Source organism: Peromyscus californicus, unplaced genomic scaffold (assembly GCF_007827085.1).
Source record: "Peromyscus californicus insignis strain IS unplaced genomic scaffold, ASM782708v3 Scaffold_4__1_contigs__length_199733344, whole genome shotgun sequence".
NCBI lineage: Eukaryota > Metazoa > Chordata > Mammalia > Rodentia > Cricetidae > Peromyscus > Peromyscus californicus.
In genome coordinates this window covers 112,417,054-112,439,501 of record NW_026294562.1, presented here as the reverse complement: position 1 = coordinate 112,439,501, position 22,448 = coordinate 112,417,054, and the positions used below count along the sequence as shown (strand labels likewise).

The following is a 22,448-nucleotide window of genomic DNA, read 5'->3' as shown; positions in this document are numbered from 1 at the left end:
CTTTTTGAATTCCTTATGTGGTCTAGATATTAATGATTTGATGTATAGTTGACAAAGATTTCCCCCTTTTCTCCTAGCAATCTATTAATCAATGTATGTGCTATATAGAAGATTTTTAACTTGATGTAATCCCACTGTCAATCTTGCTATTATTTCTTGGGCTACTAAAGTACATTTCAGAAAGTCCTTGCCTACAGATACTTAGATGTACTAGTTATTTGTTTCATTGGTGTGATAAAACAGCTGACAAAGCAAGTTAAGGGAGGAAGGGTTTATTTGGGATCACAGTTCAAGGACATAGTCTATCATTGCAGGAATGTAATAGCAAGAGGAACTTGAGGTTGCTTCGTCTCATTGTATCCACAATCAAGAAGTAGAGTGATGGATGCTGCTGCATAGCCACCTTTCCTTTTTTCAGTCATGCAGAGACCCCAGACCATGGAACCTGGCTCACATTTAGGGTAGTCATTCCCACTCCAATTAACCTGTCCTAGAAAATCCTCACAGATATGCCCAGAGAATTGTTCTTGTGGTTGTGGTAGTTTGAATGTAATTGGCCCCCATAGGGAGTGGCACTATTAGGTGCAGCTTTGTTGGAGTGGGTATGGGCTTGTTTGAGGAAGAGTATCACTGTGGAGGCAGGCTTTGAGGTTTCCTATGCTCAGGACACCGCCCAGTGTCTCAGTCAACTTCCCTTTGCTTTCTGATCAAGATGTAGCCAGTACTATGCTCCCCATCATGATGATAATGGACTAAATCTCTGAAACTGTAAACTGCCATTTCAATGAAATGTTTTTCTTTCTAAGAGTTGCCATGGTCATGGTGTCTCTTCACAGTTATAGAACCCAAACTAAGACAGTGGTGATTCCAAATCCTGTCAAGTTGACAATCAAGATCAAATATCACAACTGGGAAAAAGCCTAACCAGGAAAGACCTCTACAATAAAAACCTTTAAAGCAATGAAAAACGAAATTGAAGACACTAGAAGATAGAAAAATCTCCTATATTCATGAAATGGCAGAATTTATACTGTCAAAATGGCCACAGCACTGAAAGTGATCTACTGATTCAACAACATCTCCATGAAAATCCAATGGTATTATTGACAGGACTTGAAAAAGAAAAATTCCCAGCAGGGTGTGGTGGTGCATGCCTTTAATCCCAGAACCCAAGAGGCAGAGGCAGGCAGATCTCTGTGAATCAAAGCCAGCCTGGTCTACAAATCGAGTTTCAAGACAGCCAGTGCTGTTACACAGAGAAACTCTGGTCTCAAAAATCAAACACACACACACACACACCAAAAAAAAAAAAGAAAAAATCGTAAAATTCATATATAAAGCACAAAAGTTCCAAATAGCCAAACAACATTAGCAGAAAGAGCAATTATAACACTTGATCTTGAATTATAATATAGAGCCACAGTATAAAATTTATTTTAGATAACACTTTGAGAGATTTCAGTCATTCTTTATTTTTTTTTTGTTGAAATATATTTTTTTCTCTTATACAGGCCATTCTTTAACAAAACAAATATATTATTCTCAGTGTTTCTGGTCAATTAGCTCTCCTAGGCAGGCAGCACTTCTCCAATGACTCACTTGTGAACCCCAGGTGTCTTTCATGTTGTGGTTTCAACTACCTAATTCTCTGAAGTCTCTATTCAGCTGGGAGTAGGAAAAGAAAGAATGCTAAACATATGTTAGAGGTTTTCAGGGCTCATTGCCCAAACCATCATCATTTTCAGTCCATGTTCTCTTGGACAGACATCAGGTATTTGGCCCCAGCTAATCATAAAGGTGGCCAGGAAACAGTCTGTGTGCTTAATGGAAGAAAGAAACCATTTGGTCATCAGATGTTTGTACTCCTTGAAGTCATGAAGCTGTTTCAGAACGAAGGAGGTAATGCATGTTACATGCTTGGCACAGAAAAAGTAATCAGCACTTGCATGTTAATATTATCACAAGTATGTACGCTGAGCGCTTGAATTGGTCTCCTTCGGCTGAAGCAGAGTATTTGCTTGAGTTCTCTGTTACAAAGAAAGGTGGGTTACATAAGGCCATCTTTTACTCATTTGGTTTCGTCATTAAGTAGAGAAGTAAGTAGCTAAAGATAAGGGAGAAAGGAGTTGCTGGATGTTCATATAAACTTAGTTAACACAATGTCAAAGGGGTCTAATTTAGAAAACAACAGTAAGGTCTGAGAACAGTGAGAACAGAGGAGTAGGCTCTCTATGGACCTCAAGATAGGTTTAAATGAAGTAATAACTATACAAATTCTGGTCACTCTTTTCCATGTTCTTTTCTTTTCGAGACAGGGGTTCATTATGTAGGTATTACTGGCCTCCAACTCTTTAATTCCCAAGTTCTGGAGTTATAGGTGTGTGCCACCATGTCAGGCTCACTTTCTTACTTTTAAGTCATATACTTATCAGGATCTTCAGGTTAGCCATACATTTTAATTCCTACTTATTTTCTCCTCTCTTTCTACTTCAAGATTTTTAAAGGTTTTAGAACAGGCCAGGACTGGTGGTACATGCCTATAATCTCAGCACTCAGAAAGCTGAGGCCAGAGGAACAGGAATTTGTGACCAGCCTGGGCTAGAATATAAATTGAAGACCATTTTGGGCTACCGAATAAGAGACCATCTCAAAATAAATTAACAGAACACTAAAACCTACAAATACAAACCCTATTCTGTTAAAGTCTAACTAAGAACAGAGACCATGCTTGTCTGTACATTATAACATTCAACAAGACCTAGCATACTGTTTATAGACAACATCTATTTGTTGAATGAATTTAATCTATATTGTCAGTTTCTTCAATTATTGGCTAAATGTAGCTAGAGTTTTCCTGCCTGGCCCACAGTTAGGACAAATCTGTCACCCGCCAGACCCACAGCCGCTCAGATCCAACCAAGTAAACACAGAGACTTAACATTGCTTACAAACTGTATGGCCGTGGCAGGCTTCTTGCTAACTGTTCTTATATCTTAAATTAATCCATTTCTATAAATCTATACCTTGCCACGTGGCTTGTGGCTTACCGGCATCTTCACATGCTGCTTGTCATGGCGCGGCTGGCAGTGTCTCCCTCCGCCTTCCTGTTCTCTTAATTCTCCTCTCTGTTAGTCCTGCCTATACTTCCTGCCTGGCCACTGGCCAATCAGTGTTTTATTTATTGACCAATCAGAGCACATACAGACCATCCCACAGCAGCTAAATGGTCTGTATACTGTAATAGAAAATGAATACCTAAATCTTATTTCTACCACTTAGAATCTGTAGGATTTAGGAAAGTAAATTTATTGAGCTTGTTTGTATTTCTGTATTAGATAAATACAATACTTTTTGCAATTATTGTAAGGAGAATTACACGAAATAGTCTTGCTGTATTTATAGTACATACAAGGCATTAAAAAAAAAAACCTGTCTATCTTTCCTCCTGGACCCCAGGACTTTCTCCAACATAATTTTTTAGTTAAGACAGTTTAGGAACTAACATATGCTATTCACATTGTTTCCTTCTGTTTGGGGACTGCTCATTTGTAAAGAGAACATGCCTTCAAGTTGGTGACTGAAATAGAGAATTGATTAGTTCCCATAGAGCTGATGGGTTCAGCGTTAGAACAGAAAATAGCATCTAAATTGGTGCCTGACACACAGTAAATGTTCAGTACATACTTTTTGAAAGAGTGAATTAACAAAATACTGAGTAAGGATGATGCCTCAGACAGATAATTATAGGATGGACATGATATATTTGTGAAAAAGTGGGCAGATTTTATCAAATGAAAGATTTGCAGTGATAGTCTATCTAATTAAGTTGTGTTTTCATTTGTCCATCTATCCAGTCATCATTATGCTCTAAGTCTGATCGCACCAGCTGTTAACAGTGGCTTGAAGATATGTACCAGTCACTTTTCTCATCACTATGACAAAATACCTGACCAAAGCTACTCAAGAAAGGATTGTTGTTCCTGGTTTCAAGGGATTTCACCCATCCATTAGTGGTGGGAAAATATGTGGAGTGGTACTGTGGTAGTGGGAAGATGTGGCAGAGCTCCTAACATGAAAGATCAACCAGAAACTAAATAACAGGACCAGAAGTAGTAGGTCAGGCTATAACCCTCAAAGGCCTACCTTCTAGGCTACCTCCATCAAATAGGTCCTACAACTTCCCGAACAGTGCTACCAGTTGGGGAGCAGGTGTTTATTTTGAAATTTTTATTATTTAAAAAATTATTTATAGGCCTCTGTGAACTCTCTGTGTGTATATGCACGTGTCTACAGAGGCCAGAAGAGGGCATTGGATTCCCCTGGAGCTGGAGTTTGAGATGGCTTTGATTCAACCAACATGGCTGCTGGGAACTGAACTCAGGTTCTCTTCAAGAATAGAAAGTGATCTTAACACTGAGCCCCTTCTCCAGCCCCAGGACCAGGTATTTAAATAAAATGCACGATCCTGTAGGGAACAGTCCAGATTCAAACCATAAGTCTCTCTCTTACCCCTCCCCATGTTAGTGCAATACAGTAATTAAGGAACTAAGTACAGAATACTGCCAGTAGCAAAAGGAGATTCTTGCCCATTAGGCTGGAGAGCAAAATAGTATTCCTAAGTGTAGTAGGCAGCATACATGTAGGAGAATGGAAACAGATGAGGCTCAATAAGTAGTTAGGTCAGGGGTAGATCATAAAGAGTCTTGTTCCCATGGCTCAGAGACCCAATTCTTATCTTCTAGGATAATGACAGTGTGTTTGTTTTACTTTTTGTTGCTATAACAGAATACTACAGACTGGGTAATTTTTTTCCCCCAAGACAGGGTTTCTCTGTGTAGCCCTGGCTATCCTGGAACTGACTCTGTAGACCAGGCTGGTCTTCAGCTCACAAAGATCCACCTGCCTCTGCCTCCTGAGTGCTGGGACTAAGGGCATGTACCACCACTGCCTGGCAAGACTGGGTAATGTTTAATAAACATACATTGATTAGTTCTGGAAGCTAGGAGGTCCAAAATCAAGAGCCTGATTATTCTAGGGAACAAGGTAAAGAGAAAGTGGGAGAGAGGGGGGAGATGGAACTTCAAGGCCTTTTATAATTAGCATTAATCCATTTATGATCTAAACACCTCCCATTAGACCACACCTCTTAACACTGTTGAAGATTAAGTCCCAACACATTTATTGGTGGTGTGGGGGTAGAGGGATGAGCGGGCACATTTTGGAGACACAATCTACACAGAATTTCTAGACAATTTTAGTGCAAAGACAAACAATCCCATTATAGATTCAGAAACTGTCGAATGGAGGGTTAAACGATGGAGAAATTAGCTAAGAAATTACTAGAACAGTTTGAGAATAAAAGGGATTATAATGGATTAAAACTTACACTCGCACACATACGTGCATCAACATGGGAACATGCACGAATGCATGCATACCGTATGCAAATGAAAAAAAAGAATCTGGTCATCCGACTGCCTGACAAACATGGGGCACCAAACTACAGATGGACTGCAGATGCACCAAAGGGAGTTCTACAGTTTTGTGGAATTTCAAGCTGGTTTGCCGAGAGTGAAACCTGCAGGCTTAAGAACTCTGAGTTCTCTGCAAAAGCATTGGTGGCTTCAGAATTTCAACCGGCCACAGTGTGTGTGTGTGTGTGTGTGTGTGTGTGTGTGTGTGTGTAATAAAAAGGGAATGGAAAGAGACCACGGAATTCCTGATTACCACACATACAATTTTAAACATCTATTAGTTTTTCATCTTTTGAGAGTCAACAGATTTAAGCACAGTATTCTAGATTTGTTGGCAGATGGTGTACACGGATTTTGAGTACGCTAGCATTTCATTTGAAACTAGCAAGATTACATATAACCATGATGGTGACTTAACATTCACAGAGAATTTAAAATTTATCCCTAACCCTGAGTTAAATGTAGAGCATTAATAACATTTTAAAAGGCTTTGTTAATAGATCTTCTGGATTTCATAGATCGGAGTCTCAGGATGTAATACTGTTCTAAAATGCCTACCGGGCAGCGTCAATATCTTTCCATGGAAATCTGGCTCACACAAGAGGAGAAAAGAGGCCAAAGGGAAGAAAGACTAAACCAGGGGAGATCGCAGGTACTGATGTCTGACTCTCTGAATGAGACTTCTCCATTTACCGACCGGTCTCACTTCCTTCTATGGTGTGGACCTTTAATCTCCCTAGTTGTCAGCCTTGTAGGGTCAAGTTAATCACTGTTGACATCATCCTACTACTTCCCTTTTCAAATTCCACTGAAGCTATGTGTTTCCTGTCGTATTTGACACCGTAGAAAACGAATACCGGGCTGCTGCTTTATATCTAAATTTAGCCTGGCAGGAACGTGGCGAGTTTTAGTAGTCGAGATAAACAAAACTAGGTGACATTTCCAACACTCAAGGAAAACGAGGGGGTGCAAGAAGACCTTTCCGACTTTAAAACAAAACAAAACAAAACAAAACAGAAAACGGTGTGTATGTGTCTTTGAATAGTTCCACAGCCAAGAGGCCTGCTTGTAGGCTCAGAAAAAGAGCCTGGCTGGGGCCTTTTCCTTTAAGGCGGGAGGAGGGCCACGGGGTCGTCGCCAGATGGAGCGAGGGAGAAGCCCCGGGGCCCAGACACCTCCATCTCGGGGAGAAGCTGCGCACAGGCCGCTGCCTCACCTCTTTGTCAAGCCGACCGCCTCCGCCTCAGCCACGAGGACGTCCTCGCCTTGCACCGAAAGAGGGGCGCAGCGGGCCGCCCCTCCCCCCCCGCCCCTATGACACGCGGGCCCTGCCTGGGGCGACCTGTTGGCAGGGCGCATCACGTGACGCGGCGGGCCGCGCTGTCCCCCCGCGGGCGGGCCTCCTGTTGCGCCCGCCGGGCGGGTTCCACCACGTAGCGCGCGGGCGCCGCCCCGCTCTTCCCTCGCCGCCGGAGCGAGGGAGGGGGGCGCGCCGGCGAGGAAAGGGACGGGAAAAGGGGCGGGAGGAAGGGAGCAGGGGGCGGGACCCGAGTCACGTGACGCAGGGGCCGCCCGGAAAGCTCCGAGGAGGAGCCTGGCGCCGCCATTTTCCTGCAGCTGCCTGTCCCTCTTGCCCGACCGGGTTCCAGCTGACCAGGGCAGGGGTGGGCCGAGGCTGCGGCGCGGGGCCCGGGAGTGCCCCGACTGGGTGTGGGAGCCCGCGGGGGGCACGCGAGCCGGGGCTCTCCGGGCGGGTGGCGGCGCGCGGCCCTGAGCCCCGCCCCAGGCCGGCAGGCGGGCCGGGAGCCGGTGGGGGTAGGGGGTGCGGTGGGGGGTGGGGACCCTCGGGCGCTTGCGGGTCCCAGGCCCCGCCGGCTGCCGAGCGGAAGGGGTGGCGGACGAGCCGCAGAGATGTCTGGCCAGAGCCTGACGGACCGAATCACCGCGGCCCAGCACAGTGTCACTGGCTCGGCGGTCTCCAAGACAGTATGCAAGGCCACGACCCACGAGATCATGGGCCCCAAGAAAAAGCACCTGGACTGTGAGTGAAGCCCCCCGCTCCCCCTCCTGCCCCCCCCCCCCTCCATCTTCTTCCTCTCCCTCTGGAGCTGCCTTTTCCCTCCCTGCGTCTTATCTGCACCGTGGCTCCTATGCCTCGTCGGGCTGTGTTCTTTTCTGCTTCCATCACACCTGCCTTTAACGGCCTCAGCTCTCCTCTCAAAAGAGAAAGCAATGTGACAAGCCATTTTCTCCCCCGGAGATCCCCCGAGACCCTCTCCTCCTGGCTCCAGGCACCACCATGCCCCATCGCGCTCCCACCAACTTGCCTCCCACCCAGTTCCTCACCCGAACTCCTTTCCCAGCTACTGCAGCTTTTGCCCTTCCTTCCCACCCGTCCCGTACCTCCTCGCCGCCCTCGGCTCAGTGTCTCCCTGCTAGCTCCGGGACTCACCGCCCCATTGTTCCCCCGTTAGCTTTTTTTCGCGTTTCCGTACTAAATCGGCTTGGTGGGCCCAGATTCCTGTCACTTCGCAGCCCTTAAAGTGGTTCCCACATCCTTCCTAGATTTTCCTCCCATTCCTTTTGGGTTTCTTTTCCTACTTTTCTGTCTCCCCTTTGGGTTATCTTTGCCTCTGTAGCTTCCATTAAGTTCCTTTGACTTTATGTCACCTCCTTCCTTCAATATTTTACCCAGGTACTCGGCTTTTATTCCATTTATATTTGCGGGGAGTAGAAACAAAGGGATTCGGGGTGGTGTGGGGAAAGCTTTGTGGGAAGTTACTCTTTTTATTCGCCATCACTATACTATCTTGAGTTTTAAAGTTGGGTGAGTTGTACATGTCCGACCTTTCCCTTTTTTAATTCATATGGGGATATGGAAAAGGGCTTTACTGGTTTGGGTATCGGTTCCTGGAACTGTTAACATTGGCGGTTTGAATTTGGAAGCTTGAGTGTGAAGTGTTGGGATTAGAAATGGATTAATAAATTTAGGTACAAATAATCAAATGGGGAAACATTTTAATTCATGCTGGTTGTATTTTTGATAACTACGATTGCTTAAGTATAGTATTACTCCAGCACTAATTTAGGTACAGTTAATAGCACAAACTCCTCCCAATTGTTTTCTAACCCGGGAGCCACCTGTAAAACCACCTCCTTTTTCTTGTTGCTCCTTTGCCTCAGGATACAAAGCTCAGTGGATCACTCTATCTTTGAGTCAGTGGAACGTTTCAGGAAAAAAAAAATAGGGATATAGTCAACGATAGTAAATTCTCTTTTTAAATGACTCCCGGACACATTAGCTGAACTGACTTTCATCATACATGAAAGTTGCTTTGCCCTGTGAAGCAAGAGTGAGCTTGTCCTGAAAGGGAATTCACTGTAAGGAATCTTGTTTCTCATTTGGACTTTGGCTGTGAGGTTTGTACTTCACACACACACACACACACACACACACACACACACACACACAGCGTGTGAATTCTTCTAAGATACATTGCTCATGAAGTGCTGTTAGAACAAGTTATTGCCACAGACAGACCTATTATTCATTGTGATTTGTTCCCTAGCTGTGAAAAAGTGTTTATACAACTCTTCATCTTGGTTGGCTGTGGTCCTCATATAGGCTGCTGTTCAACTGTCTTTCCCTGTTGAGAGAGTGGATTTAAAATGGTGACACATCTGTAAACATTCTTTAGGACAGTGTGAATAAATCATAAATGGGTTTTGAAAATATATAATAATTGGAGTAGACGTTTCTGTTTACATTCTTTGGAAAGACTACCCACAGAATCATTTCTCCTCCCTCCTTCCAGCTCCAGGCTTGTCTCAAAATTGGCTGTGTAGCCCAAGCTGGCCTTGAACTTGAGACCATCCTTCTGCCTCAGCCCTCCTGGCCTATGCCGAAATACTGGGTTCTGTGATGCAAAATCCTACTGTTTGTTTTAATGCTATGTTTGTGGTTTTTCATTTGTTTTTGTTTTTTGGTGTGGAGAGGGCAGAAGATACTTGGGCATATGTGAAATGTTTTTCTTTAACTCAAAAGATCAATTATAACAACAGATACAGCATTGAAACATTCTTTATACAGGTTGCATCTTCAGTTGCAGCAATGATTCTAAAGTGTTGCTAGAATGGGTAGAAGTCAGAAGTAAAGGTTGTGGTTTTATCAAGTTAGTGACCTTTTGTAATAGTCACTACTAGAGATTTGAACTAGTTGGTCTTTAAGGATAACCTTACATCTGTACTTTTTCTCTACTACAACTGTGTTTACAAACTCCCATACTTTTAGAGCTTGAATATACTTACTAACGTTTTAATACTAGTGTATTAATAATAAGGTGCCTCTTTGTCTTCTTAATGGGGCCTTAAAACATGACACTTTTTTCCCTTAATTGTAAAACTGTTTCTCACTAATATTTTAGTAAAATCTCTCTAATGATTGGTTTACAACCCTCCCTTTCCACTTCAACCTGCTTTGAAAAGTTATCCACAGACTTTAGTGTCAATGCCATGAACTTCAGGCTGTATAATATATAATAAAGAAATGCATCATTTTAAGTAATTTTTACCCCTTTAAAAAACTTTTCTTAATTTTGAAAGCTTAGTTCTCTTAGGCTTCTTAATATCCTCAACTACTAATGTCTGCTTCTTTGAACTGAGTGGAAGCAATTTCATTTTTAAAATGGTAGCATTTAACAAAAATATGCCTAGTAATTTGCCATCCCTATAAATCCTTTAGCACGTGGAGGTGGCTTTTGTGTACTTCCTTGGCAGTATCTTTCCATATTAGGAAGTGATTATTGTGCATACATTATGAGTTAATTCATACTACATTGTATGTTTATTCAAGTTTTTTTGTCTTATAGGTATTAGTGCATAAAAGTGTTTACTAATGTTCCTAGTATGAAGGGTCTTTAAACTTGAAAAATAAGCATGATTTTCCATTTAATTTCAGGCTTCTAATGGCTGTTTGTAATCAAGATAGAAGAGCACAACCCTTAAATTTTTAGACACAGCCATCTCCCCACCCGAATCTACAGCTGTTCAAGTCCTTTGTATAAAGTGCAGCGTTTGCACACAACCTACACATCTTCCTGTACATCTTACAGTGTCTCCACATTACTTAAACCTGCTATGATGTAAATGCTGTGTAAACAGTTGTAGTTGTTCAGGGAATAATGAAGAAAAAAATGTGTGTGGTTCAGATACAACTTGTTTCCTACCAAATGATTTTGATATGATGTGGAACTCATGTAAACAGAAGGCCAACCTCCTTTCTTTCTTTCTTTCTTTCTTTCTTTCTTTCTTTCTTTCTTTCTTTCTTTCTTTCTTTGTTTCTTTCTTTCGTTCGTTTGTTTTGTTTGTTTTGTTTTTTGTTTTTTTCAAGACAGGGTTTCTCTGTGTGGCCCTGGCTGTCCAGGAACTTGATTTGTAGACCAGGCTGGCCTTGAACTCAGAGAGATCTGTCTGCCTCTGCCTCTCCAGTGCTGGGACTAAACCACCGCCCGGCAAAAGAGAAAACTTTTTTCCCCCCATAAACATGGAAAACTTTATTACTTCTCACAATAAGAGATCTGACATTCATCCTTTTTAGCTGTTGGGTTTGTAATTACCAAATGAATTCTAAAACATTTTTTAAAAATGATTGTATTTAAGAAGTGCTTAATAATATAATTGGAGAATCGTGTTTCTTAGCTTTATTATATATTTCTTTATATAGATAATTTTAAAGTGTCTTTTAGTTTAGAAGTGTAAGTGAGAACTGAAGCACTTCATAGTGACTTGGCTATTTTCTTACGTTTTGCATGCTTAGGTTGGCCTGGAAATCTATGTAGCCCAGGTTGGCCTTGAACTCAGAGTCTTGCCTCTGCCTCCCGAGAGATGGGATTAATGACAAGCATGTACTTCCATGATTGCTTGCAAAGCATTTACGTGAAATATATTGATGTTTTAAAATAATCTCATTAAAAATTCTAGTTATCAAAAAATTTTAGTTATTAAAATTGATTTAATTTACAATAATAGGGATTGAATCTAGGGCCTTATACATGCTGGGTAAGTGTTCTACCACTGAGCTGTGTATATACCGCCCTTTTCTTTTTGTTCTTGAGACAGGATGACTTTGAGTTTTCTTTATAGCCCAGGCAGACCTTGAACTTGTGATCCTCCTGCCTCAGCTTTCTGTGTATGTGATTATAGGCCTGTGGCACCAGGCCCCAAAGTTTTGCTTTAGTTTAAATTAAAGTGCTTACTTTGACTTTGTCCATCATTTAGAATATTAAAATGAAAGTTTAACCACAATTCATAGAAAGTTGCATGTTTATTTTTAGTTTCAAAGTGTTTAATGTTACTGCTTTTTAAAAATCAAATCGGTAAGAAACAGAGTATAAAGGTTTCTTGGGAAGAGGTTGGAGTCCTACCTCCTTTGAAAGTAAAGGTTTAGTATTTGCTCTTCCTGTTCTTTTGGTGGCGAAAGTGGCATTTCCGTTACTTTGTGTTCTGTCTCATTATGTTCCCAGTTGAAGTGCTTTATGTATTTTTTCTAGAGAACTGGAATTTTGAATATGACCTTTTAGAGTTTTCTATGTTCATTGTGTATATTGTTCTTTTCATGAAGAATTGGTCTGTTAATTTTGACTAATGAATTCATTAAAAAAAGTTGCCGGGCAGTGGTGGCGCACGCCTTTAATCCCAGCCAGCACTCGGGAGGCAGAGCCAGGCAAATCTCTGTGAGTTCGAGGCCAGCCTGGGCTACCAAGTGAGTTCCAGAAAAGGCGTAAAGCTACACAGAGAAACCCTGTCTCGAAAAACAAAAAACAAAAAACAAAAAAAAAAAAAAGTTATATTGATGAACCTAAACTTTTGCGTTAAAAATTACATTCAGAGTTTTGATTTGCCAGATTTTGTCATAATGCTGAGGATTTCTCATATATTTGTAGGTAGCTAGTGTATAGCTTTTGGGCTTATGCCTAGTTTTATTTATTAATATTTTTTTGAAACAGGGTCCCATGTAGACCAGGCTAGCCTCAAACTCACTATGTAGCTGATGATAACCTTAAACTCCTGGTCCTCTTGCCTCTGCTTTTCAAGTGCTAGGATTATGGGCATGTGCCACCATTGATTTTTTTTTTTTTGATGAATATTCTTTTGAATTTATTGTATGCAGGACACTTTACATTTATTAACTAGTTCTTCCCTTTTAATAACTTCATGTGAGAGGCTTTTGTTTCTCTATAAGGTCACATTCAGGAAGAGGTATACTGGGCATTGAGCTCAAGTCTAGCATTGAAGTATGTTAAGGTTCAGCAAGATGAGTATTTCTTAGAGCGCTATTCAGTTCATAGGAAGGGTCAGAGATTTCCTATGTAGTTGCATTCCCTCATGTCTGTATTGTCAAAAATGTTGACTAAAGTGGTATATTTTATAATTGATAAACCCCTTTTAATATATTACCACCACCAAGCAGTTCACATTAGGATTCACTCTTGGCTTTTGTAATTCTATAGGTTTGGACAAATATATGCATATACCCACTATTACATTGTCATATAGGGTTAATTTGACTGTCCTGAAATGCTTTGTGGTTTTCCAAACCCCTTGAAGCCTCTGATTTTTCACTGTCTTCATAGCTTTACTTTTTTCAGAAAGCTATGTGGTTGGGATCTTGCATACAGTAGGTAGCCTTTTCACATTGGGCTTTTCACCCAGTAATATGCACTTCAAATGAGCCTGTCTTTCCATGGCTGAATACAGCTCATTTTCTTTAAACACTGAATAATATTCTGTTGTATGTACCATGGATTATTTGTCCATTCTACTGAAGGACATCTTGGTTCTGCCCAAGTTTTGCCAATTATGTTTTAACCTTTTTCAGCATTTTTCTGTATGTGTTTCAGTAAGTATGTTTTGTTTTGTGAGAAACTGCTAAACCATTTTCCAAAGTCACCTTATCACTTTTTATTCCTACCAGTAATGAATGAGAATCTTGTCTTGTGTTTGATGTTTTCACTTCGTTCTGGATTTGACTACTCTTTGTAGGTGGGTGGTAGGGTTCATCCTGTTCATATCATGCCTTATATGATAGTTGTTCATATACTTGGTTGGTATCTGTAGGTCTTTGATGAAGTTTCTTCTGTTACAGTCTTTGATTCTTCCTAAAAGTCAGATTCTTTGTTTTCTTACTGAATTTTAAAAGGAGGCTTTTGTTTTTTATTTTTTGTGTATTTTGGATAATTGACTTGTCTCACATCTTTTGCAAATACTTTTGTGGCTTGTCCTTTTTTTGTTTTTTGGTTTTTTGTTTGTTTTTGACAGTATCTTTCAGAAAGCAGAAAATTTTAATTTCAGTATAGTCTAGACCAGTGAGTGACTCTCAGCCCCTGGGGTTGAGCGACCCTTTGACAGGGGTCACATATCAGATAGTCTGCATATCAGATCTTCACGTTATGATTTATAACAGTAGCAAAATTACAGTTATGAAATAGCAGTGAAAATAATTTTAAGGTTGGAGGTCACTGTGACATGAACTGTACTAAAGGGTCGCAGCATTAGGAAGGTTGAGAACCACTGGTCTAAGCATCACTTCCTCTTGGATTATGCCTTTAGTGTTGTATCTAAAGAGTAATCACCAAATCCAAAGTTGTTTGGATTACTCCCCATATTGTCTTCCAGAAACTTGGTTCTGTAATTTTCATTTGGTTCTGTACTCATTTTGAGCCAGTTTCTGTGAAAGGTGTAATAAGGTCTGCGTCATTCATGTTTCTTTTGCATGGGGGTGTTCCTTTGTTCCCATACCACAGACCTGGTCTTTGCCTCTTCGTTGGCAGCAGTTCTTTAGGTCTCCACCAAGGACTCCTGGGAGTCTACAACCTTGGCAAGTTTTTGAGGTCAAAACTTAGTGTTACATATTCTAAGATACAACTGCCCTTCTCTATTCTTGTACAGTAGAGTTTTCTAAGCTTTGTGCTGTGTGATTTTTGCAAATAAATAAATGTATTGGCAAATAGTAACAGCTTAGCTGTATTGTCAGTCCATATAGTAAAGACTTTTATGAAAAGTGTTCCAATGCTAGTCTTCTAAATTTTAAATACAATTTTCATAAAACCTGCTAATACAATGAATGATTTTATTTCCAAATGAATACATTTAAAACTACTCAGTTTCGCCGGGCGGCACGCCTTTAATCCCAGCACTCGGGAGGCAGAGCCAGGTGGATCTCTGTGAGTTCGAGGCCAGCCTGGGCTACCAAGTGAGTTCCAGGAAAGGCGCAAAGCTACACAGAGAAACCCTGTCTCGAAAAACCAAAAAAAAAAACCAAAAAAAAAAAAACTACTCAGTTTCAATTTCTGACATTAAATATTCATAGAGAAAACTCACAAAAAGGTTCTTTAGGATCCTCAGTTTTTATGCATATAAAGGTACCAAGACTAAAATATATACTTTTGGGAAGGATATTAGGAGTAAAGGGTGCTCCAGGAGGAACTTGATATACAAAATATTTTAAAAAGATTAGTTATTTTTAGTTATATGTGTCTGGGTCTGAACACAATTCCAGTGCCCACAGAGGCCAGAGGTCTTGGATCCCTTGGAAGCTGCAGTTACCGGCAATTTTAAGTTGTCTGACGTGAGTGCTGAGAACTAAACTCAGGTCCATTGAAAGAGCACTTTTGAAAAGGAAGCTCTCTCTCTCTCTCTCTCACTCTCACTCTCACTCTCACTCTTAACAGGGTTTCTCTGTGTAATAGCTCTGGCTGTCCTACTGTCTTAGAACGCACTTTGTAGACCAGGCTAGCCTCGAATTCACAGAGATCTACCTGCCTCTGCCTCTCAAGTGCTGGGATTAAAGGCATGCACCACCACTGCCCGGTTCTCTTTCTTTTTAAATATTTCACCACATATATATTTTCTTGTGGAGTCTAAGCTGAAAATGCCATGTAAATGGGTCACCAAGTAAGCACTCTTAACTACTGAACCATCTCTCTAGCATATTTACCACCGTTTAAAAAGTTTGTAATTTTCTTAAACTGTAGTCAGAGCAGACATACTTGTGGGATTTATGTGAAAAGTTTTCTCTGTAGTTTTTGTTTCCCTGGCTGTTCTGTTTCTCTTCACAGTATACTCAGCAGCACTCTGGTGTTCAGTAAGTAGTGAATAGGCATGTATCTGCTTTTATGGCTAACACTAATCTGGGAAGTCTGTGGAAACAGCGGAGAGATCTGCCTCAGCAGTCTAGGATTGGTTTTCCTAGGACAGCTTACTTATATCTGGTGTAACATTGCGAAGACATTGTAATGGCTGTGGGTTTCTTAGGCCTCAGAAGCTCTTAAGAGGTGTGGTTTAGTTCAGTTGTTGGTTGGTGATGAGGGAGAAGCATTGTAACAAGCAAAACTTTTGGTTATGGTTCTTCAATTGGAAGGAGGTATTAAAATGTACATCTTGAAGGATGTTCTTGAAAGGAGAAGTACAGTTTTAAGTATGAAGTAGGGATCTAAAACTAGATCTCAAATGATTGAGTCCCTCTGCTCTACTCCAAGGAGGTGCTGATGACATCGACCTTCAAGGGGACAACTGTGTGGGAGGTCCGTGTCGTCGTCCCCCCCCCCCCCCCCCCCCCCCCCCCCCCCGCCCCCACCCCCCACCCCCCCCCCCCCCCTCCCCCCCCCCGCCCCCACCCCCCCCCCCCCCCCAGCCCCCCCCCCCCCGCCCTCCCCCCCCCCCCCGCCACCCCCCCCCCCCCCCTCCCCCCCCGCCCCCCCCCCCCCCGAGATAACAAAGGAGACATACACTTACTAGATAGAAATGAAATAACTTTTTTGGAAGGAATCTGAATGAAATCCAAGGTAAGGATTAGGAGAGCTAGTGATGGTAGTAAAAATACTACTAAATCTGGAACCTTCATTTCATGCCAGGGATTGATGGAGATTGTTGAAATTTTCTCTGAAACCTGGAAATTCTAGTCTTAGAAATGTGCTAGAATCTCTAGTAGCAACTTACTACTGGCGAGTCCTAGGTGCCAGATATACCTCGAGGATAGTTCTTTCAAGTAGTGGGTGAGGAAGTTAATCATGCTTTACTACTTTTCTCACTACAGAGTTCCAGGTTTGCTCTGCAGGTGTCTTCACAGGATATGGTCGGTTGCTATATTTTGATTGTGTTTATTTGTATTGATTATGGGTCCTTATATGACTATAACTTAGAACACGACAGCTTGCTGGTCATAGAATTAGCTATCTTTGAGTGCTTAAGAAATGCTGTATTTTGAAACATCTAATATGTAAAAATATCTATGTAATTTAACTATACACCAACAAATAAATAGTAAGGGTATTTACATAGAGAGTATTGATAAATTTTTGATAAACTTCAGGTATTTGTTTACAGAAATTTATTTTATTCATTGTATAGAGTAATTTAAAGTATTACCTCTTAACTAGTCCTAACGTAGCATGAAAAGGGGATTGTGAGGCTTTATGCTCCCTCTCCCTCTCTGCATGTGTATACATGCATGCCTCAAATGTTGTGTTTACAAGTTTTAAGTTGAGAGAGAATTTTTTGTTATTTTTTTATTTTATTTTTCCCAAGACAGGCTTTCTCTGTGTTGCTCTGGCTGTCCTGGAACTGTGTAAACCAGACTGGCCTTGAACTCAAAGATACCCACCTGCTTCTGCTTCCCTTTTGCTGTCGTTAAAGGCATGGTGTCACTACCACGATTCATATTGCCGACAACTTAACTGTTTCAAAGTGTTCAGTGGTGTGTATTCATAACATGTATGTGCCCATCACTGTTACCTAATTCTAGAACATTTTTCATCCCCCTACAAAGAAATTCTGTCTGATAATAGTCATTCCTATTCTCTTTACTCTACCACAACCAGGAATCTATTGTATCTGTTCTGGGCTTTTCATGTTAGTAAAATCGTAGCATATGATCTTTGCTTCAGGTATCTGTCAATTAACATAATGCTTTGAAGGTCCATCCTTGCTGCTGTAGTAACCATACTTCTTTCTTATAAAGGAGTAATTTTTACCTTGTGTAGACATACTACATTTTGTTTGGATATTCATCCATTTTTTAAAGTTTGGACATTGTAGGTGATAGAGAAAAATTCCCCAGTAGTGAGTAACACTGCCGATGCAGTAAATCAGATAAGATCAAATTAATGTGTCCTGGCTTAATCTGAGCAGAACAAAGCAACTCCCAGGTGACTTTGATAGACAGAAGTACTTAATATTGGTAAACATCTATTTCCTTTGGTTGTTAGTGCTATCATATCTAAGAAACCATTGGCTTATTCAAGTTTACACTTCTAGCAGTTTTATAGTTTTAGCTCTTACACATAGGATTGATTGATCACTTTTGAACTGATATTTATATATGGTGTGAAGATGTGTCTTAATCTATTTTCTGCTACTTTAAAAGAATACCACATATTGAATAATTGGTAAAGGAAATAAATTTACTTTTCTTGGTTCTCAAGCCTGGGAAGTCCAGTATCAGTGTGCCAGCCCCTGTGAGGTCCTTCTTGCTAGGTCTTGATATGATGGAGGGCATCACATGGTAAAGAACACATGAGAGCTTTTGCTTTGCTAACTAACCCACTCTCACAGTAATGACATGAACCCACTCATGAAGGTTAGGTCCTCATGGTCTAATCACATCTTAAAGGCACACCTCTTAGGGCTGTGCATAGTGGCAGGTAAATTTCAACTTGAGTTTCTGAGGGAGAATGGAGGCCAAAATAGGAGGCAAAGTTAAGAGACTCTAAAGATAGTTGAAGGTTGTCTTGTTGTTGACTTTTTAAAAAACCCTTTTGAGGTCATGAAGTCCAGTTCTATTACCTTCATATAACATGAAATAGAAAATTTCATGAGTTAGTTTGAAGTACTGGTCGTAGTTTATTGATGAATGAATGGAATTATTTGGCTCAAACAGTCTCTCAGTTTTTAGGTTCTGAGTTATGTGTTGTTTTTTAATTGTGTGAAGAGGTGAACCATCAATAAACAATTGTTTTTTTTTATACAGAAATGTCTTGGACTTCCTTATAATGATACTTTTCTTGTCTCAAAGTTGTTGTTGTTTTGTAGCTCTTGTAATTATAATTGTTTATAGAGAGGATCCTCATGTGTCTTCTTTTCCCATGCCAAATGCAGCATGGGACAAATATGCAATAAAAGATGCTGACTGGGTCAAGTAGTGGGGAGGTTTTTGTGGGTTTCCATGAAGTAGTATTGAGTAGTGCTTTGGAATCTTAGGAAAGGAAGAGAAGGGTTGCTCGAAGAGTAATAGTGTTTGCTGTGTCAATGTACAGCTTTTTTACAGACTCGAGTCAATTTTTATTTTATTTTGAGAATGAAGGAATGATGGAAATGGGGAAAAAAACATTTGGATTTAGTTCATGTAAAATTAGGGCAGTTTGAAACGAAAATATTTATTCCAAGGCTTACCTATTGTTGGTATATTTGATTTTAGGCATAGTTTTGTCAGTAAAATCTTTCCTTCAACTTTTCTGCTTTCTAGGATTATAGGCTTATGTAGTTGCTAAAAGTAAATTCTAGACAGTCCTTGGTTTTAAACTTTTGGTTATTTCCAATAGTTTGTACCTTGTGGTAGGATATAAGAGCTTATTTACTAAATACTTGTGTGTTGTGACAGAGGATACTGGTAAAAGCATTTAAAGTGTAACTAGAAATAGTAAGAAATGAAGGATATACCTTTAATACACTGCTGTGCATGGTGATGGCAGTGTCTTCGGGCTTCACCTCAGCTGTGTCCTTGCCCTTCTAGTTGCCATGCTGTTTTAGAAGGCCTACTGAGATTCATGGGTTTATCTTTTCGTGAGTATTTTTCTTGAAGAGTTGAGTGACAAACAAGACTCTTATTTAATGATATTTTAATGACATTCTTTAGAAAACTTGGTTTTGAGAGAAAAAAGGTGGTTGTTTTTTTGTGGGTTTTTTTGAGACAGAGTTTCTCTGTGTATCCCTGGCCATCCTAGAACTTGCTCTGTAGACCAGGCTGACCTCGAACTCAAGAAATCCACCTGTCTCTACTGGGATTAAAGGTGTGCCCTACCACTGCCTGGCTTTTTTTTTTTTTTTTTTTTTTTTGGAGACCAAGTCTTAACTGTATGCTAAACTGACCTGGAACTCAGGAGTCTTTCTCACCTCCTGGGATTCCAGGTGTGAAGTACCAAGCCTAGCTTTGAATTAATACTGAGCAGGATCTATGCCTGTCTTGGATAGATACAGTGAGTGGGGTAGATAGATACATTGAGTGAGGTGCTAAGGGAAAATGATCAAGGTTCAGAAAGAATATGAAGATGTGACTTTGTCCTTACCCTAAAAGGATTATGAGTGCAAAACTACCAAGTAATTGAAATACATTGAGGTGTGTGTGTATAGTTCATGTGTGAAGTTTTCAAAGTAGGAGGGAGGAATTAAGTTGAAAAGGAGGTTAGTGAAGTCTTCACAGAGGAGGGGACCAGATTTTAAAGGATGCATAGTGATTTTGCAGGAATAGAAAGAGTTATTTTTAAATTAGCATATGTAGTGACAGGGAGGTAAGAAAGAGCTTTATAGTGTGGGAAAAACTTGGATGGTGCAATGCAGTGTGTTAGAGAAGAGGCTAGATGAGGCTGGATAGGGAGCCCTTAAAGGTCCTGTTACCTTGCCAGACTTTGTCTTCAACCTCTACTCCACAGATCTTTGTCTTAGGGCCCCTCTCCCTTTGCTGTTGCTAGATGCCAGTGTCATGAAGCTGGGGAGTGCTTTTTTCCTAACTTGGTAGTTTGTAGGCTGCAGAGGATGGGAAAGAAGGAACAGAGGACCAAAAAGTGGATTTTATATGTTGTTATGCATGACTGTTTGAGTTTTAATAAATGAAATCAGCTATACCATGATCTTACGTTTTTGTGTGTGCTTGTTCAGAAATCTAGCCTTTGGAGGGGGGCTCTATATTTATGAATGGACATAAATTCTTTAGATAATAGTGAATAATAAAGATTTAAGAGAGAGCTCCTTGATTTCTTCAATTTAACTATTTAGATGTGTTTGTCTCAAAAAGATCAATTATTCTTGATATTTTTGTTTTGTTTTTGAGACAGGGTTTCTCTGTGTAAAAGCCCTAGCTGTCCTGGAACTCGCTCAGTAACCAATCAGGCCTCAAACTCACAGAGATCCACCTGCCTCTGCCTCCCGAGTGCTGGGACTAAAGGCGTGTGCCACACTGCCCGGATTATTCTTGGTGTTTTAAAAGCTGAATCTACGAAATGAGACTTGTAGTATGGTGGGAATTAATAAACTCCTAAATAATTGAAGTGTTGACTGTCTTCTATTAATATATGCCCAGGTTACTGTGTGGAGATTATTCAAATCTAAAAGCAAAATTGCTGACTGGGGTTCTTAATCTAGTAAGGAAAATGACATATACACATAACTCTATTACCAGGCAATGTAAGGTAGATACCAATCTAATGACATTGAGAATCAGAGGAGGGTGGCACTGCCTCTACATCCGGCACAACTGGACCTTCAGTGATGAGGAGAGAGGAGAAATAGTAATTGCATGCAGAGGAAAAGAATGTACAAACATGTCTAGGTAGGAAGACTGCAGCGGTGTGTGAATGTTAACAAGTGTTCTATTTGGAAGTGGGGTTCTTTGGGGCTGTGAGGGTCAAAAGTGTAGTTGGAGTAATTTACTTGAGGGCAGATAGTAGAAGGAGTTGAATTTTAACCACACACCTTTAGTCAGAGGTTATTGCTTGATAGCTTTGATCAAATTGTACCATCGTTGGAACTACCACGTATTTACTTTTGCCATCATGGAAATGGGAAAAAAAAGCTCTGCTTACTTTGAAGCTAAACTTGAGCTTCTATTTTTGCTTACAGAAACTTGTTACTAGATTGTGGCCTCAAGCCTTTTTTGTTTGTGTTTTGTTTCTTTGAGACAGTGCTGTGTAGCTCTATTTGGCCTGCTAATTTTTGTATTTAGTCCAGGCTGGCCTCAAACTCACTTTAATCCTCCTTCCTCAGCTTCTAGAGTATTGGGGTTATAGGTGGCCCACTAAGCTAGGCTATTTTGTTTTGAGACAGGGTTTCACTGTTTGCCCAAGCTTCTCTCAAATTTGGGATTTCTCCTTCCTCAGCCTTCCAAGTGGTAGGATAACAGATGTCACTACTCTGGGCCAGACTTGAAATTTTAACTAGATCCAATATCTTTATGTACTTAGTATCATCTTAATGTATTGTTGTACTGTATACTATCATGTGTTTCAGTTTTTAATGTTACTTTATTATTAATACAGTGACAAGTGTAACACGAATTCAGAACGGTCTTACAATAAAAATACCCAGACCCTGATACTGGGGTAAATGCTGAAAGATCAGAGAGACAAAGGAACAAGCCACCTCTAGGACTCCTCAGCTGAAAGGGATGCTTCTGCCTTTAGTTCCTATCTCCTCACGCTTTATATACCTTTCTCCGCCCAGCCATGTTTCCTGGGATTAAAGGTGTGTGTGCTTCCCGGTACTGGGATTAAAAGTGTGTGCCACCACTGCCTGGCTTGGTTTTCCTCTCCTAGACTGAGGCATCTCAGGTAGTCCAGGGTGGCTTTGAACTCAGAGATCCAGACAGATTTCTGCCTCCCGAGTGCTAGGATTAAAGGTGTGTGCCACCACTGTTTGGCCTCTATGTTTAATCTAGTGTCTTGTTCTGTTCTCCGATCTTCAGGTAAATTTTATTAGGGTACACAGTATAACACCATAGGCGAGTACTGAAGGTTGAGGGTAGGTATTTCTGTCTTTTAGAAGTGAATGGGATCATTGAAGAACAACAGAAGACTTAATATATACCTAACTTTGACCTAAATGTAAAGATTTCCCTCCCTTTCTTCCCTCCATTTTGAGACCAGGTCTCAGTCTGAGTACTGTGTTTAAAGGCATGTACCACCATGCCTGGCAAGGTAACATTCCTTA

The 22,448-nt window shown here is 40.7% G+C and overlaps 1 protein-coding gene and 1 long non-coding RNA gene across 13 annotated transcripts in view; one reads left to right on the top strand and one right to left on the bottom strand.

The window, feature by feature from the left end:
• The window catches only part of LOC128125157 (uncharacterized), an 80,317-nt gene extending 73,513 nt beyond the window's left edge, over positions 1-6,804 (bottom strand). The window contains exon 1 of the long non-coding RNA XR_008223103.1: positions 6,691-6,804. This is a non-coding gene — a long non-coding RNA (uncharacterized LOC128125157). The remainder of the gene's footprint in view (positions 1-6,690) is intronic.
• A 498-nt stretch (positions 6,805-7,302) lies between these two features.
• Picalm (phosphatidylinositol binding clathrin assembly protein) overlaps positions 7,303-22,448 on the top strand; it is a 92,940-nt gene continuing 77,794 nt past the window's right edge. For 6 of the 12 annotated variants that reach the window (XM_052762227.1, XM_052762225.1, XM_052762223.1 and 3 more), the window contains exon 1: positions 7,304-7,515. In XM_052762227.1, coding sequence (XP_052618187.1) covers positions 7,386-7,515 — 130 coding nt within the window. In that variant the 5' untranslated portion in view covers positions 7,304-7,385. Of the gene's footprint in view, positions 7,516-22,448 lie in introns of all 12 variants that reach the window. The other 6 variants (XM_052762228.1, XM_052762226.1, XM_052762222.1 and 3 more) reach the window with 2 other exon arrangements.